General features: G+C 57.5%; 1 protein-coding gene across 1 annotated transcript; it reads right to left on the reverse strand.

Annotated features, from left to right (window-relative positions):
* Positions 1-4,761: 4,761 nt before the first annotated feature.
* P4HB (prolyl 4-hydroxylase, beta polypeptide) lies at positions 4,762-16,162 on the reverse strand. Its single transcript, XM_012656379.1, has 11 exons — positions 15,824-16,162; positions 14,770-14,976; positions 12,382-12,515; positions 12,059-12,196; positions 8,012-8,116; positions 7,696-7,821; positions 7,255-7,455; positions 7,037-7,157; positions 6,722-6,903; positions 6,448-6,534; positions 4,762-5,705 (listed from the first exon to the last, which is right to left on the reverse strand). The coding sequence occupies exons 1-11, from the start codon at positions 15,972-15,974 to the stop codon at positions 5,625-5,627; spliced, it is 1,533 nt and encodes a 510-aa protein (XP_012511833.1). The 5' UTR covers positions 15,975-16,162; the 3' UTR covers positions 4,762-5,624.
* Positions 16,163-18,452: the final 2,290 nt, after the last annotated feature.

The following is an 18,452-nucleotide window of genomic DNA, read 5'->3' on the forward strand; positions in this document are numbered from 1 at the left end:
GGCGTGAGTTCTGTCTGATGAGACCTTGCTCGTAACTTATATAGGGCGCAGGGAGCTATATAAAGCTGCGCAGTCATGCTTGCCCTCGAGAGGGGCTGAAATTGAGCTGCTCCCCACCCCCTGCAGCCAGGATCATGTTTAGTGACTCATCTTTCAGCCCACCTGTCACCCTGCCCAGCCAAAGGGGTCAGATCTTCCTGGCTCCCCTCCCTGCCCCACAGCTGGACCTAGAAGGTGCTTTACAGAGGGCAGGCAGAAGCACCAGGACAGAGCCCCTGAGGATGGCCAGGGGGTCAGATCAGGGGCAAAGCAGGTCCCAAGGTCATGGGGAGGGCCTGCTGTCTACCTCCTGGAAAGCCAGGGGCCTCCCCCATGTCTGAAGCAGCACAGGTCCACCAAGCTGTGGAGGAGGCCCAAGCCCCCCCACCTCCCTACCTGTCAATTTCCACCTTCCAACAGGCTTGCCTCACTCTCAGCGGTTTTCCCCAAACTGCCTTGAGGGCACTGCCTCCTGCTCAGAGACTCCCCCCCCCCCAGGCTTCCCTCTTGCTCACCCAGTCCCCAAGCAAGTGGCCTTTCCCACCAGGGGTCCCTACACACTCATACTCCCACCCTCCACGGTGTCTGGGTCGTCTGTAGGTTGCAGGACACGTGGTGGTGTCCAGTCTGCTCCCCAAAGACGGGAGCATCACATCCTGGGTGGTGCATTCCCTCTGCCACAAGCCCCTTGTGGCCCTGCCTCTAGGGACACAACCAGTGGGATTTTAAGAAAACTGTGTTCCAGCAGACTCATCTTTGCTGACTGCTGCTGCAGCCAGGGTCCAAGATGCGGCTCAGATTGCAGGACATGAGAAGAGGCAGTAGAAGGGGACAGGCATTGGAGCAGGGTTTGCCCTGGAACCTGTCTTTGGGGTCAGGGATGGCCACTGATGGTATGGGGTTCCCCTGCAGCACTTGAAGCTGGCTGCGTGAGTCTGCTCAGGCTGCCACGACAAAATACCCCAGACCTCGGAGGGAGGGACCTAAACAACAGACGTTGCCCTCAAAGTTATGGAGGCTGAAGTCCGATGTCAGGGTGTGAAGGTGTCGGCAGGGCTGGCTCCAGGCCTCTCTCAGGCTTCAGGCAGTTGCCAGCAACTTTGGTGTCCTTGGCTTATAGCAGCATCACCCTGATCTCTGCCTTCATCTGTGTGGGGCTCTCCCCGCATTTGTGTTCCAATCTCCCCGGCTTACGAGGATGCCCTCACACTGGAGTAGGCCCCCCACTCCAGTGTTGTGACCGCTTCCAAACAAGGTCGAGTTCTGAGGTCCTGGGGGTTAGAACTTCCACGTGAATCATGAATCTGGGGGGAACACGGTCCAGCCCAAAATGCTGGCAAGACCTTCCAGATGGTCACGAAAGGCCAGAGTGAGGACAGAACCAAGACCGGCCAGCAGGCCCCTTCAGGGACGTGGAGGGGGCAAGGTCACCAGCAGGCCACTCTGGATCCAACAGAATCAAATCAACTATATCGGACACCTCCAGGCAAAAGGCCTTGGGCCAAATGCTATAGGAGAAATGGCGTCAACTAAGGGCTCCCTGCCTGACGGGGTCTTCTCAACCTGCCCCAGTGCCCAGGTGCATCCCCACCAGGCCCCTCGGGCCTCACGCCATGGGCACAACCCCTCTCCGTAGCTGCTCCCTCGGCTGGCTGCACACTGTAGCACCAGGAGCCTCGGGCCAGGCCCAGGTCTGCGGGGACCCTGCGGGGGTGGCTCCCAGCATCCCTATGTTTCCGGATGCTGGTCAGTGGTGACTCCGGGTCACCTGGGAGGAGCAGGATAGCTTTTCCTGTTGTTTACATGAAGCCCAAAGACTGAACGTTCTGTACTGTGGACAGGAGAGAGAAGTCTCCTTTGATGTCAAGATTGCGTTTGCTCATGTTGCGGAAAGTTGTCTGCCCTCCCTGCTCAGAGGATCATGTGAAAGCTCGCTAGATGAAGCTGCCACCAGCAGCATGGCCAGGAGGACCAGAAGGACTACCCTTTCCAGGAGACAGGCCTCGGCTAGAGCCAGGGTCGGGGCAAGCCCACCAGGTGAGCTCGGCGGGACCCTCTGTCCATCCTGCTACAGCTGAGCTGAGAAGGCTTGGAGTTTGTGGCTTTGGGATTTCCATTTGTTTTGTGTTTTTTTTTTTTTTTTGAGACAGAGTCTAGCTCTGTTGCCCGGGCTAGAGTGAGTGCCGTGGCATCAGCCTATCCCACAGCAACCTCAAACTCCTGGGCTCAAGCGATCCTCCTGCCTCAGCCTCCCAAGCAGCTGGGACTACAGGCATGCGCCACCATGCCCGGCTAATTTTTTCTACATATATATATGTTTTAATTGTCCAGCTAATTTCTTTCTATTTTTTAGTAGAAACAGGGTCTCACTCTTGCTCAGGCTGGTCTCGGACTCCTGAGCTCAAACGATCCACCCGCCTCGGCCTCCCCAGAGTGCTAGGATTACAGGCATGAACCACTGCGCCCGGCCTCGGGTTTCCATTTGGATCAGAGAAGGGACTGTTGCCCAAAGCCTTCCCAGTCACAACGGGTCCCCCTGAAAGGTATTTATGTCCCTTTATTCTAGCAAGGACTCGGGAACCATGTGTTCTAAGCCGCGGACACTACCTGAAGTGTCATCTCCCTTTTGAAGTGCTTCATCAGAAGCCGGCGGTCAGCAGTCCAACCTGCCACACGGTTGGCAGAACAGCCCATTCCACATGTGACATCAGAGCAAAACCAACCTGTATTTATGTAGTTTTGTCCCTGATTCTTCTCAGTCTGTATGAACTTGTGAATTGACCTGGTTTGCATGATTTTAAGTTTCTACCTCTGGAGAACAAACTAAAACATCTAATGCAAAAAGTTTACCATCCAACTTTTTAAAGGCCAAGGAATGCAACCAGCAGTGCTCTGCACAGAACACAAAACTGGAGGGCCTATTAGGAAATCTCCTCTGGGCCAGAGAAGGCCCCTTCCCTCCCAGGCAGGCTGAGGCTGAGCCAGAGGCCGCGGGTACAGTGCACTGGCCCAGCAGTGGCTTTTTGAGATTCCAGGCCAGTGGCTTCCTGGCACCTGGAGAGAGAGGAGAGCAAGAGATTGGGAAGTCCCAGCCTGCTAAGCCTTCACTGCCTCCCCCAGAGCCTTCAGAGTTGCCTCGCTAATCCACCAGCCCAGCCAGAGGCTTTGGACACGCGCCACAGCCTCCCGCCAAACCCCGGCCGGAATGTGCTCGCCAGCTGCCTGGGCAGAGGGGAAAGATACCGGTGCCTCCCGCCCCAGGAGCACATGATGGCAGTGCTGCGGGCAACTGCACCGGTTCCCAGCACAGCTGGTCAGCAGGGCACAGAGGCCTGGGCACAGCTCACCTCTTTCAGCTGTGACTCAAGACTGCCCCCTGCGCTCAGCCTGTGCTGGCCGCCCTCCTCAGAGACCCTGGCAGTGACCACAGCCCTTGCGCCTCAGCTCATATTTTGGGGCACAGAGCTAACACCCTCCCACCTCCAGATGCCCGTGCCTTTTACGTGAATACACATCGCATTGGGCCACAAGACCTAGGCGTGACACACAAACCCTGCTGAGGCCTGGAACTGCACTAGCCTGAAACCAGTCCCAGCACAGGCCACCTCGAACTGGCCAAGGAAGCACGGCGGGACTGCTGAGCCAGGGGCAGCCTCGGGCACGGCACAGGCAAGCCGGGCTGGTCGGTGCTGCCCAAGGCGCTGGCACCACGAGGGCGGAAATGGCGCAGCCCTGGGTATGCCAGGGCCTGTAGGGCAGGCAAGGGCAGTGGCAGGGAGATGGCCACCCCCCTTCCCGTGGGCTGCTGCCCAGGAGAGAGCTGGGCTCGCAGCAAGCCTCGTGTGGCCTGCCAGCCGGGCACCGGCAGCGGTGACCAGCGCTCCGAGGCCCAGCGTGAACACCACAACAGGGGCAGGGACTGGAGTCTTCAGTGGGGACCGCTCCCCGCCAGGAAGGCGCGTCAGAGCACTAAGGGATGAAGGGCCTGGTGGGCTCAAGGACACCTGGCGGTGGCTGTTCCGACCGAGAAGGGTGCCTCTGGCCCCTCTGGCCTCACTCAGCCCTCGGGGGACCCACGGGCCCTGCAGAGCTCCCAGGGCAGCCAAACCTGGGCGGGGAGCAGGACAAACCCGGCCGAGCAGCATCACCCCAAACCTTGAAACAGGCTGGCAGTTTCACGTCTGCAAAAAGTCGATTCTCCACATGAAGCCTGAGCAAGCCAGCTGGGGTTCTCCAAATCCAATTACATCTGAAAAACCAGAAGACTTCCCGTCTAACATGTCAGATCCGTTTTTATAGGTTTGGTGACAGGCACACAACTGTTCACTTCACCCACTGAGGAAGCCTGAACGCACCTGCTTTCTCCACAGCCCCCTGCAGAGACCAGAAGGGAACGGCCTGGAGCCGTGAGCCGCCCTGCCTGTGGCTGCAGCAGCTCCAAACGTGTCCACATCCAGGGTCAACAGTGACAACCAGATTCCCAAGGATGCTAATGCCGGCTGTCCCAAGCACAGTCCAGGTTAAGCTCGCACCCCACTGCACGGACACCAGTGCCTCCCCTGCCACCTGGGAACCGAGTCCACACCTGCCAGGCCCTGCGTGCAGTGAGACTGTTCCTGCGCCTGCGTCGTGCTTCAGGGGAGCAGTGTCACCAACAGCATCCCTAGAGCCAGCCTGGGCTTTGCACCCGAGAGCTTGGAGAGACCACAGAGCAGATGCAAGGACGGGCAGTAAAATCAACTTTATTTGGCCAATGTGTCCAATTCCATATTGTGATAGAAATGCTGAAGTGCCAGCGTCTGACTTGGCTCCCTCCTGGGCGGCAGCCCCCGGCCTGGGCCAGGGTCCTGGTTCTGCCTGGAGCAGACCCAGGGCCACGGTGGAAAGTCCAACAGCCACAGAGCAGCGAGCCCAGGACAGGACGAGGAGCCTGGCTCGAGGAGGAACGCCCCGGCCCATCCCGGGCCCTGGGGCCAGCGATCGCCGGGCCGTCGAGTCGAGCGTGGGGCCGCCCTGACAGGACCCAGAGTCTCCACCTAGCCCAGGTGTGCAAGAGCTGTGCTCAGTCATGGCCACACTGGGACCAGGTGCAGAGTGACCACGTCCAGACTGGCTCCGTCCCTCCCTGCACATGGGACAGGCGTCTCCAAGGAGGCCTGGCCAAGGTGGAACAAATACCCTGATGTCAGAAAATGTCTAAAAACCCCACAGATGGACTTATTTTAAGTGATAGTATAAACCTCTGTAACAGGAAGGAACCGTTACCAGCGTGAGATTCCGAAACATTTTAGCACGCACTCTGGACGAAAACCATGTACAAAAAAGTACATCACAATTTAAAAAAAGGAAAAAATAGCCCACCAAGATGGGCTGGTCTGGAGATAAATCCCTTTCCAAAAATTGAAAAGCAAAAGGAGGAGACGGGCTTGTTTCTGCATGTCAGGATGAAGTGTCTCTTCAGAAAGGTTCCCTGGATTTCCACGATGCCCTCCTGCTGCGAGGTCTCTGGGCGTCCAGGGGCGTGTGCTGCGGGGAGTGCAGCCCGCCGGGAGGCGCCGTGTTTGGGGAGCCAGGTCTGTTCCGCGTTATAGCTCGTCTTTCACAGCTTTCTGGTCGTCGTCTTCCTCCACGTCCGGCTCTTCTGCTTCTTCCAGATCCTCCAGGTCCTGGGGTGCGGGAAGAGGGTGGGGCAGGTGTGCTCCTCTGTCAGGAGCCCCGGGAGCCCCAGCCTAGCCTTCCAGACCCTTCTGATGGGTGTGGTGGGGGTGTCCCCAGCTTGGCACCAGGAAGCCTCAGAGGGTCCCCCCACCCCACAGAGGCAACAGCCCCGCACGAGTCGAGCACAGTACGCTGGGTGTGGCGCTCAGGCCTGCCGGCCGCCAGCTTCCCCAGCCCAGGCCAGGCCATCCTCCCTCGATCCGGGCAGGACTGTTGCCACTCCCACTTTCTGCAGGCCCTGCTGGCTGTTCCCTCCACTCCCAGCCTCAGATGTCCCACTAAGGTTGCCAACCCCACCCTCCAGCCCCTCAACCCCCCAAGCATGACTGTCACCCCATCTCTGGCCACAGGCTGGCCCCGGGGGGACACAGCCACGTCTGTGCCCGTGGTGCCTCCCAGCGCCCAGCAGGCACTCGCATCAGCAGCCAGCCAGTGCGCTGGAGACGGACACTCAGGTCCAGGCCAGCTGGACCCTGTGGGACGTGTCTGGGAAGATTTCCTAAGTAATTTCCGGTCGTTAAAGACACCTTCAAAATTGGGGAGAGCCACTTCAGCAGAGCGTTGGCGAGCATGTCCCTTGTCCCCCTGGCCAAGGTCTGGGGCCCCAGAGCCCTGAGGGCCCAGATGGGCATCCGGTGGCACCCCCAGCCGCCACGTGAGAGCCCAGCAGGCTGTGTGGCAGCCACTTACGTCGTCATCCCCTGCCCCGTCCTGGCCACCACTCTCCAGGAACTTCTTGAAGCCCTCCAGGGTCCGCTCTCCGCTGTAATCGATGACCTGGGGAGAAGGGATGAGCCGGGGCTGGCCCCCACCCCGACCAGACCCCCGCGGCGGCTTTTCCTCCCTGCACGAGGGCAGGGGCTTCTGAAGAGGGGGCCCTGGCTCTGCCCCCCGCCTTCCTTCCCCCCAGCTGGGGTGGGCGACTGCTCTGCCCAGAGCCCGCCCCGGCCCCCCACAGGCGCACCGTTCTGTCCGGGCTGGCGGGGAAGAACTTCAGCGTGGGGAAGCTGTGCACTTTGACCGCCTCCACCTCGTTGGCCGTCGAGTCCATCTTGGCGATGACAATATTTTCGTGGTCCTTGTAGCTCTCTCCCAGCTTATCCCAAATGGGAGCCAACTGCTTGCAGTGACCACACCACGGGGCATCTGAAAAGAAAGCAGCTCTGAGGCCTGGCCTGGCCTGCGCGGCGCCACAGGCAGCCTGGCGCTGTGCTCCACAGCTCCTCGGGCCGTCTGGTGGGACAGGCGGATCCGGGAAGCTCAGGGAGGCTCCACTCACAGAATTCCACAAAGACGTTCTTTTTCTCGTCAAAGGCGACCTCTTCAAAGTTCTTCCCCACTAGCACCTTGACGGGCTGCTTGTCCCAGTCCTCAGGCAGCTCCTGGCTCATCAGGTGGGGCTGGACAGACAAACCACGGTGAGGACGGCGCTGCCCAGGGACCCGCAGAGCCCCGGCCCCCTCCCAGGCCGGGGCTGAAGCACATGGCTGCCCACACCTTGATCTTGCCCTCCAGGAAGCGGCGGCAGAACTCCGAGATGGTCTCTGCCGTGAGCTCGTCCGACTCAGGCTTGTACTTGGTCATCTCCTCCTCCAGGGTGATGAGGCGCACGGCCGGGCACTCTTCTTTCTTCAGGCCGAAGAACTCGAGGATGCGCTGGTTGTCGGCGTGGTCGCTGTCGATGAAGATAAACAGGATCTTGGGGAGAAAAGGCACACTGAGACACGCCCTGGGAGGGCAGGCCGGTCAGGGCTGCCCTCATCACTTCACTCGGAAGCAGCTCGTGCGCCTCCAGCTTGGAGTCTGGGGCTACCGGACAGACAGGGTCTGGCCTGGGCGAGTCTTGGAAGGTCTTGGAAGGTGGCACTTCCACCACTGCGGGAAGCGCCGTGCTGTCCCCTGGTGCCACCCCACCAGCCGGGAGGGAGAACAGCTCACCTTGCCCTTGAAACTCTCGGCTGCCTTTTTGAAGTTGCTCAGTTTGCCGTCATAGTCCGACACGCTCTTGGGCAGGAACAACAGGATGTGTGTCTTGATTTCACCTCCGAAGATCTTTGGGGCTGTCTGTGTTACAAACATGAGTCACTAGGTCTGAGCCACAAACTAAGCTGTCAACGCAGAACATTCTCCTACTGGCCCCCAAGGCCACCAGACACTTAGACAACGGTGCTGACTGGGGGTCTGTAGCCCACCCAGGGGCCCCTCCGGCACCATACCCCCTACGCGGGGTCACAGGACAGCGGCAGAACCACACCTGCTCAGTGAACTCGATGACCAGGGGCAGCTGGTTGTGCTTGATGAAGTCCAGCAGGTTCTCCTTGGTGACCTCCCCCTCAAAGTTATTCCGGCCTTCGTCAAACTGTGGGCAGAAAGGGGACCCTGAGCCTTGTTGCTGTGGGCACAGCTCCCTGGACGTGGCCAACAGCGGCCTGCAGCCCACCCTCCTGCCTGGGAGTTACGAGCCACAGGCCCCAGCAGTGAGGACAGGACCAAGCCTGGTCCTTGACAGCCTGGGCGGCTTCAGGTATCACCTGCGGCCACTGCTGAGCCCAAAAGTGGTTTCATGCCCACAACGCAAGCCTGGTATTCATGGCCCCTGGCTGCGGCTGAGCAAGGCTGAGACAGCCTCAGGTGACTGGACCCCATCCCACTGCTGCCTCTCCACAGAGCTCAGCCAGGCAAGGCAAGCACCGTGTCCTCTGGACGTGGACGGGGCAGTGAGGTCACACAGGAGGTCCACTGCCCAGAGGCACAGGGCAGCCCCCCCCACACCTACAGCAGGCCTCAGACCCCCATAGGGCGCACAGAACCCCGGGACCGGGCAGCAGCCAGCTGCAGACCAGAGCTTTCACCACAATCAATGCCACCCTCTGCCCACAGGCCCGAGAGCCTCCACGCCCGCGTGCCGGGGAAGCATCTGGGTCTTATGTAAATTACCTCCCTCATCCCCAAATTCCTAAAACAGCAGCCCTCAAAGTGTGGTCCACAACCTGGGGCCCCAGACCCTTCAAGGCGTCCACATGGCCAAAGCTGTCTTCGTCATCAATCACACTTGGAGGAGACTGTCTGCCTTTTCATTCTGTCTCTCAGGAGACTGCAGTGCCAGAGGCTGCCGGATGCACACTGTCACCACAGATGGCAAGAGAGGGGCCGAGCCTAGCTGTCTGCCATTAAGCCAGACAGGAAAGAGACTGGCAGAAATCTAAAACACGCTCTTGTCTCTGAATTGTATTTTTCTTTTTTGAGACAGTCTCATTCTGTCACCCGGGCTAGAGTGCAGCGGCATCGTCATAGCTTGCTGCAGCCTCCAACTCCTGGGCTCGGCCGATCTCGCCCTCCTGCTTCAGCCTCCCCAGTGGCTGAGACTACAGGCGCCACTGCCATGCCTGGCTAATTTTAACTTTTTGTAGAGATGGGGTCTCGCTCTTGCTCAGGCTGGTCTCAAATTCCTGGCCTCAAGCGACCCTGCCACCTCGGCTTCCTAGAGTTCTGGGATTACAGGTGCGAGCCACCGCGCCACCCCCTTGAACTTCTTCAGTGAGACTTGGAGAAAGAAATTCCTCATGTTTACTTGCTGGCATTTCCATTTACACTTCCCCAAAACACTCCGACAGCAAGTGCCACGTCCAGCTCTCGTGCGAGTCGCCCCTGGGGGAGCGCCTGGGCCAGACTGACGCCTCAGCTCAACCAAGGAGGACCTGATGCTAAAACTAGGCCACGGCGGCCCCGCACTGAGCCGCTCTCCCCACCAAGCCCACTGCTAAGTGGATCCATCGTCCCCACACCGTGAACGCGGAGAACGTGAAAAGGAAGGGGCAGAGACGCTGAGGCGGGGCTGTGGAGAGAATCTTCTGGAAAATGAGCTGCTGGTCCCGGCCTGGCTCCATCAGGCCCAGCGCCTGGGAACGACGCTGAGCCACAGTTGCAGGCGGACGGAACAGCATCTCCGGGTCCCTCCAGGGCACCGAGCACTGTCTGCACAACCCCAGGCCGAGGAGCCCCGGGAATGCTGCGGCCACACCTGTCCCAGGGCGGCAATCTTTGGGTAGTGTTGCCACATTACGCTCCTGCACCGTGCACTTCGGTGAACGGCAGACAGCCCCATTCAGCAGGGGGCAGCTGCAGGAGGCCTGGAGGCCCTGGGCAGAGGTCACCGCTGTCTCAGGCCACAATGATGAACGTGAGAAGAAGGCTGGAGACGGAAACGTGCACCAAATATCAGAATCCAGAAAGACACAAGACTACTGGCTCTGAAACCAGTGGTCCCGTCATCAGTGGCCAGTGACTCCAGCTGGGACTGGACCAGGCCCCATCCTTCCTAGGGAAGAGAGGGAAAGCGAACAGCACTGGCACTCCTGGGAGCCGGCCTGCCTGGTCCCCTGTGGGAAGTACAGGCTTAGCCAAGCTGCCCACGGGGGGTCCCTGGCAGACAGGAAGGCCCAGCTCTCCGTGAAGAAAGGGGTTTAACGGCATGAAGGAAAAGGGACGTATAAAGGCTAATTCGACAAAGGAGAACACGGGGCCTGGGGGCACAGAAGCAGCCAGAAACCCTAGAGTCGCCCTCCTCTCGTCCTTGGAGGGAGCTCTGACTTCAAACATGTCCCCAGATGTCATGAGTTATTTTGAGGGAGCAAAGTCCACAGCTGGCCAGGCTTCTGCTGGAGGCTGCCCGCAACAAGGGGCACCCTGAGTGAACAAGAAAGCGCTGCCCACTGGCACAGGGCCCAAGGGGGGCTGCCTGTGCCCAGCCCTGAGCGGACATGAGAGAATCGAGGCAGAAGAAAGAGGACACGTAGGAAGCTCACACAAACCTGCTACGTGCTCAGTCCCTTCCAGGTAGGAACGGGAGACGATCCTAACTTCAGGGACGTGCGATCACCAAACCATCCGCCCACGTTAAGACAGCCTCTCCGGACACGAAGGGCAACGGGAAGGAGCCATGCGGCCGAACTGCAAACCAGCCTTTGAGTTTCCCTGGGCCTCGGAGAAACTCTGCCTCACAGCCCATGTTTCGGGACGAGGCTCGGGACTTTCTAAGACCCAAAGCCAGTTCACTCTGCCCCATCCACATGTCACTTTTTTCCTGGTGAGGTGTCTAGCTTCCCAGGCACGTGTGCAACGACAAGGGACTAACTTAGTAGCGCTGTTTCCTTTGGGAAACACTGTGGGGATTTCTAGTGAGTAGCGTAAGATGCCTTGAGTGATTCTGAGGAATAGGCTATAGCAACAAGCCAAACGACAAGAACAAGGACAAGGGAACAAAGCCATCCCAGGTGCACCTGGGCCACTCACACTCTGTTTCTCGTCTCCGAGAACACTCGGTCCCAGCCTGCAGAGCTGCGTCGCACGCGAAGCATGTACACACGGGAACCTCAGACCCAGACCCACGCCACTTCCAGACCAAGCAGCTGCTCGTTGTCTGGCCACGTGGCTGATCGCTCTGACTCTATAGGACAAGAGTCAAATGTCCCCTAACCCCACCCGTGAAGACACCCCCCACTCCTCACTCACTGGGTCCTTTCCCTCCCTTCCCGGGCCACACCTTCCTGTCAGAAGGCACTAACCCCAGTCACCTGCATCCAGGTACAGCTGTGTCCCAAGGACATGGCTGCTCAGCCCCAGCCCACCCTCTGGTGACTAAGACGAAAGACAAACCACAGGCCCTGTCCGTAAAGCTGCACAAACTTGGTTCCTGTGTGTCCTGATAAGACAGACACGTAGTTAGGGGACACGCGGTTGACCACCAGGCTTTCCAGCAGCCCTTTTTCCAAGAGGAAGGCCAACAGGACCAGAGCTGGTGGCCTCAAAGCCCGGATCCTTAGGGGTTGTGGTGCCCTTGGGGGTGGGGGGCACCGGTGTGGCTTTGCCAGTGGGGTGGGAACATGCCCCAGGGAGCTAACCGTCCAGAGCTTTCCGCGTTGGGTGAGGGAAAAGTTCTGGAAACAGATGAATGACCATTGCACAACACTGAATGTAATTAATGCCACTGAATCACAGGTTTAGAAGTGGTTACGGCGGTAAACTTTGTTACATACGTTTTACCACAATTGGTGAAAAAGCTAACAGCCAAGAGCAGCTCCCATCTGAGGTCTGAGGCCGCTGTTTCCAGCAGCTCCTGCACTCTGACTGCAAAACTGCACGACAGCCCTGGACGACAGCCCTCGGTAACAATCTTGTCAGTCCAAGGCTGCAGGGCAAGGTCCTCCCAGCACCAGGGAGAGCAACACTGCCCCCTGCAGACCAAGCTCTGAAGTGCCCGGGGTGGAGCTGTACCCGCGACTCACCTTCTTAAAGGACTCACCTTCTTAAAGAGGACGACCCCATCCTTGTCTAGCTGGTATTTGGAGAACACATCACTGTTGGAAGTGATCCCAAACGGTATGTCATCAACGGCCTCCGCTGCCTGCAAGAACTGCTTGGCAAAGTCCGACTCCACGTCCTGGAAGAGGGAAAACCAGAGGTGCCATGTGCACCCCCAGGACCTCTGCCTGGGAAAGCAGGGTGGATGGACACTGGGACACCAGGCTCAGGGGACACATGCAGAACTGTCAGCCACAGGCCATGGGGACCCCTCCTCAGACACTGACAGAAAACAAGGTCAACATGAAGTTCTAAAGCCTCTACCTTGAAGAAGCCGATGACGGCCACCTCGCTGGACTCCACAAAAGACTCCGCGGCTGCACCATCAGACAGGGTGGTGGCAGCCGGGCCAGTGCGCTTCTTCAGCCAGTTCACGATGTCATCAGCTTCTCTGCCAGCTACACCCCAAACAAACAGAGGTTCTACTCTCAAACAGGGAGTGGCCATTCCCATCTCAGCTCTCTGCCAAATGGGCTGGGGACACCTGACCAAGCACCTAGAGCGGGATGTTCTTGCCACAGAAGAGCCCAACGCCCGCCTGCCTCCCGCACTCCAGCGTGTAAGACTGGGTCATCCCGGGGTTATCAGACCACAAACCAGTTTTCCTCTCTAATCCCTCCATATCTTCTAAATTTTTTTTTTTTTTTTTTTTTTGAGACAGAGTCTCATTTTGTTGCCCGGGCTAGAGTGCCGTGGCTTCAGCCTAGCTCACAGCAACCTCAAACTCCTGGGCTCAAGCAATCCCACTGCCTCAGCCTCCTGAGTAGCTGGGACTACAGGCATGTGCCACCATGCCCGGCTAATGTTTTCTGTATTTTTTAGTTGTACAATTAATTTCTTTCTATTTTTGGTAGAGACGGGGTCTCGCTCTTGCTCAGGCTAGTCTCGAACTCCTGAGCTCAAACAATCCGCCCGCCTCGGCCTCCCAGAGTGCTAGGATTACAGGCGTGAGCCACCGCGCCCGGCCCCACATCTTCTAAATTTTCTTCGACCTCTAACACATTAACTGTCACACTAGAAAAAATTTTTTTTTCCTTGGGGCCACGCTGTTTTCGTATGAAAATAGAATAAAAACTTTGAAAACAAAACGGTCATTTCTAATTTAATGAAAAAATTTTCATGTAATTATAGAGACTTAGGAAAAAAAGAATGAAAAAATAAAAAACCAGAAAAAACTTATTTCTTATTGCTTTCTGTACACAAGTTATATGCAACTTGAAAAATAGTTCTCACAGCTCCCAAAGTGAAGAGATGTGTGAGTTACATATGCCTCGTGAGGCCCCGGGCTCACAACTACCACTCACATGCCAGTCCATGTGTTAAATTCGTTAACACACGCATTGTCCCCCAGTGGTCTCACCCCAGTCCTCATCTTAGAGGGGTGGTTCCTAAGTTAATCCTCACGCAGTTTCCCCCCTGCGAAAACAGGCCAAAATCTACCCTACTGAACACTCCCAGGCCTCAAACCTTACTCCAGGTGGGTCAGGCACTCTTGCCCGTGGCATGCCCTGTACACTTCCCAGACCAGTAAGGAGTAAAAGTCACACACCGGCATGCCACCAAAAACAGACAAAATGAAAAGAAACCTGCTCCTCCTAAGAAGCGAGATAAAAAGGATAATTAAAGAATTATTCTTTTTCCCTCCTAGAGCTTGACTATCTGGTCCGACTTGGGAATGGTTGTGATTCTCAGATTTAAAAAGATTCTGACAAGTGGTAACAAAAAGCTGAGTCACTTCTTTAAGTCATCCAGTTACAGGTGGATTTAGGAGTACTCATCTCATCTATGAAACCTAAGCACTAGCGACAGAACCACAGTGACTTTGGACAAAGCACCTCCCATCCCCAAAGTGAATGCAAGTAAAAAATGGGAACATCGAACAGCAGAGAGAGTGACAACCACAGAAGCTGGTGACGCTAGAATAAGACATGGTTGCTTAAGGCGACACTGCCAGCACTAGGATGCGCCAGTTTCAGGCTGCCCACCACCCAAGGCTGAGGCATGTGCCACAGAAGGGGTTTCATAGACTCAAGAATCTTCTTTCTCCACCAGTAACTGATTTGGCTACAAAAGGGCCTACACTCCACAAGAACAGCTTCAGAGGCTGCCTACAAGCAGCTGAGAGCTCGTGCTACAGGTGGAGCTGGGCTTGGACTGAGGTCCACCCTGGCAGAGGTGGCCGTAACTCAGCTGCTCTAAGCCCCAGCCTTCATCTGTGAAAGGCCCAATGGGATCCAACAGAAAATCACACAAGCACCAGGCCCAGCAGGCGGCCCGCTACAGCAGTTACGTGTCACCCTAAGTGATACAGCTACCTGGCTGCTGCTAGACACAGGGACAGCTCCAAGAGCCCCGTGTGGTCAGAAGGACACCAGCCTCCCTCTCCTCGCTGGCCAATCCCCAGACAGGCCCCAGCCAGCCAGGACGTCATCAGACACAGACCCAACACACTTTCCACCTGAAAGGCTCTTCCAGGATGAGAACCTTCCTCACAGGACCCTCAGGGGCAGAGCCAGATGGAGAACCCAATTTGGGAACAGGTTCCCTCCCCACCACTCAGATATGTTACTGCTTGAGTTTTCAGTTATCTTCCAAGGCCTGCAAGGCAAATCCCTCCACACAGGCAACTAAAGGGCAATGCCGTAGTCACACCTGTATATTCTTTGGGGGAAGCCGTATCTCCGTTCTTGAAGAACTTGATTGTAGGGTAGCCGCGGACGCCATACTGCTGGGCCAGGTCAGACTCCTCAGTGGCGTCTACCTTTGCCAGTCTGATCTCAGAACCTTCTGCCTTCAGCTTCCCAGCGGCTTTGGCATATTCAGGGGCCAGGGCTTTACAGTGGCCACACCAAGGGGCATCTGAAAAAGAACACAGGACAGTAGAACACAGCACCTGACCCAGGCCCACTCCTTCCCTTTCCTCCTCCTTCAAGGCTTCTCTTCATAAAACCTTGTCTACTCACCACGACACCCCTCTGAATGCACAAGGCTGAGCTGACAGCTTGGGGCTCTTAGCAATATCCGGACGGAGGCCACCAGTGAAAAACCAACACCAACCCCCGCCCCCTCTGCTACACCACCAACAGCACAGAAAGACAAATCCTTTAATGATTCATAACTTCCTATTACTTGCAAGCAATTAAGGCAAATGTGTCCCTTTAAGAATTAAGAAGCCAGAAAAAAGTAAGTTAATGCCTCGGTCCTGTACCTAGCAAGAACTAGCTGTGAGTATGTGACACACATGCTCTGAGACTTGGATTTAAAACTGGTTCTGTACAGTGTGGGAATAAGACTGTCTGCAAGGAAGGTCGGCAGCTGTGTTGGGCAAAGATCAACACTCCAGAGACAGAGCTCAGGCCCTTACACACGCAAGCAAGGGTCTGAGTTCCAGCCTGCAACCCCTTCCTTACAGGTGGCGCGGGCAGGGGACTGGACCGGGCTCGCGCTCTGGCGTCTGCGCGGCTCACACGTCGGTCCTGCTCCCACGCTACGGAGGGGCCGCGCCACGCGACGGCACAAAGACACCTCCCTGGCCCGCGGCCCGCGGGCGCCCTGACGGCACCCTGGGCACAAGCGCCTCGGGTCCGGCAGGAAGGATGCCCTTCAGGCGGCGGCCTGGCGGGGCTGACAGCCGCGCGCGCCGGCTCGGAGCCCACGGTGCGGAGGGGCCTGCTCGCGGCCGCCCGGCCGCCGGCGCGGCACTCACAGAACTCCACGAGCAGGTACTTGTGGGCCGCCAGTGCCTCCGCGAAGTTGCTCTTCCGCAACACCAGGACGTGGTCCTCCTCCTCGGGGGCGTCGGCGCCCACCCGGGCCGCCACGGCCAGGGTCAGGCACAGCAGAGCGCGGCTCAGCATGTCGGGCTGCAGCGGCAGGTCGTTAGGTTGGCGCCGCCAGGACAGCGGAGGCGACGAGAGCGCGCGCCGTCCCCGGCCTCGCCTTTATAAATCCGGACCCAAGGCGCGCCTGGCCCCCACCCGCGCGCGCCAGCCGCTGTGCGCACGCGCCCTCGGGCCCGCCTCCGATTGGCCGGCAGACTCCGGGGCCCACCTTCGCCATGCTCTCATTGGACTCCCGCCGTAGACCCAGCCTCGGATTCGGAAACGCTACGGAGGCTTCCTTGGCTCTCGCTCAGAATTGGTCGGGGACCTCGCGCTCCTACTGTTCCTCAGCCTCTTATTGGCTTTCGGAGGAGAACTTACTCTCCTTCGGCTTCTGATTGGTGGTCTCCTCCACACCTTCCGTGGGTCTGGAATGGCTACTACTTGCGTTAGTCCGGAGTCCGCGGTACCTCATTGGCCAAGTGATGCGCGCACCCTGCGCATTCCTTCGTCGAACGTGGCATTGGGGCGGAGTCCTCAGGCAAGGGGAGGAGCTACGCCTGCGCCTCCTAAACTCCTCGTGTTGCATTCTGACTGGACCGCGTGTCCGTACCTGGCGCCGCCCTCGGGTCGCGGGCCGGAAGATGGGGTGACGCAACTTCCGGCGCGCGTGTAGCGCGTGAGGGGGCTCCCGGTGCCGCTGGGGTCCTCGGTTTGGGCCTTGGTTTTGCCCAGGGCGCTCCGTGAGGTCACGCTCGGCGCCTGCCGGGAAGGCGGGGAAGGTCGGAGGAGGGAGACCTCCGAGAAGATCGGGCCTCCGCGTTGGCGGTCTGCGAGAGGCCGGGTGGGGGCCGTCGCCGGGGAAGGGCCCGGCCGCCAAGCCTCCCTTTTATCTCCTCTCTCCCCTCTGGCTGCCAGTCCTCTGAAGCCGCCCCTCCCGCCAGTGCTTTCCGGTGCCTTGGTAGCAGCCTCACACCTCCCGGCCCCCGCACGGCTGCGGGATGCCCTGGGCTCTGCGTCTCCCTCCAGACCCGGCCCCACGGGGCTCCCCAGCACCTGAGTTGGGGCTAGCCCACCTGAGACGGCTGTGAGTGTGAAATACTCATTAGGCTTCAGAGGTGCAGTATTTGGTTAGCAGCTTTATGTTGACTACACGTTGAAATGGTGTTTAGTGTACATTGAGCTACGTAAGTAGTTTTACTTGATTCCTTTTTACGTTTTAACGTGGCTTCTGGAAACTGAAATTGCACTTTGTTTCTGTTGGATGGCCGATCCAGAGCCCACCCCCTTCTCCGGCAACCTTCCCCTCCATTTCTCCTCACTTTCCTCCGCTGCGAAACGCCACCACTGATTTTTAAAGCTAACCATCAGTTTGTAATAATAACTTGGCAGGGAAAAGGGGAAACACTCCCACGTTAAACGTACACGTTGACTGTAACAACATCCTGATTTCAGAAATGGTAATATGTAGAAAAATGCTTTTGTGATTTTGAGGGTTTGTGTTTGTTGATGTGGTCGTTCTTGAGGGCGTATTTCTTATCTTTTCTATATGGAACTCCCTCAACTAGAGTATGAGTTTGTTGTGATCAAGAAAGACTAGGCCCTCTACCCCTCCCCCAGTGCCAGCAGAGCAAGGGTCAGTCAGAGGTGTCCGTTGTCCCCTTGGGGGAGACCTGTCTGCTTCCCAGCGGTGACTCTACGCACAGGCCTGGGAGGTCTGTGAATGTGGGCAGGCACTGTGCTCCAACCCAGCTTGGCAGGGCCCTGGCCTGGAGCTCACCCAGAGAGTGGCAGCTCTTCATCAGTAGTTTTCACGGAAGACACAGTGCCTTCCACTCTGGAACGGGTAGAGATTGCTCAGATCTGCCGCACTGTTTCCGAGCGTTTTTGTGACTGCCATGACCTGTTTCACAAACCATGATTTGGGGCCCAAGATAAGACATTTGTACCACTTGTAGGCATCAGGTATGAGGTCAGAGTTTAGATGCCTAAACATTGGGGCTTGTGTTTTGTCCACTGATGGGGACAGAGTGAAGGGATTTGGCAGCATAACATTGATTTGCTTGTGATGATTTGGAGGCAGCTTAGCTCTAGAATTTAATGCTGAAGTGTAAAGGAGAAGTGTTCACAGACTATAGATTAAAACATTGGGACCAAGTGAAGAACACTCCAGGTACACAGATGAGACAAGCGTCAAGTAGCTGCAGTCGCATCTCACTTGGGTTGGCTGTGGGCCACCAGTGGCCAAAGCTGAGCCCAGTTAGAACACATCCCCATGTTGGTGACAACCTGGCCAGGGTAGCTGAGGGCAGGGATGGCGGTGGCTCAGTTGACGTGCTTCTGTGAAAACCAGGGTGCCGAACCAGGACTCTGGCCTAGGTGGGCCACAGTGTTTTAAACTGATGCCTTGGTTGCCCATCATGTCTCTCAAGGTGCTTCTGCCCTCCTTGAATTGGCCTGTACCAACCCATGCAGGAGCAGCAAGGTTAGGTTCTTGTAAAGCTGGAGGGAGGA

The sequence above is a fragment of the Propithecus coquereli genome, unplaced genomic scaffold (genome assembly GCF_000956105.1).
Source record: "Propithecus coquereli isolate 6110/MARCELLA unplaced genomic scaffold, Pcoq_1.0 Scaffold501, whole genome shotgun sequence".
Lineage (NCBI taxonomy): Eukaryota > Metazoa > Chordata > Mammalia > Primates > Indriidae > Propithecus > Propithecus coquereli.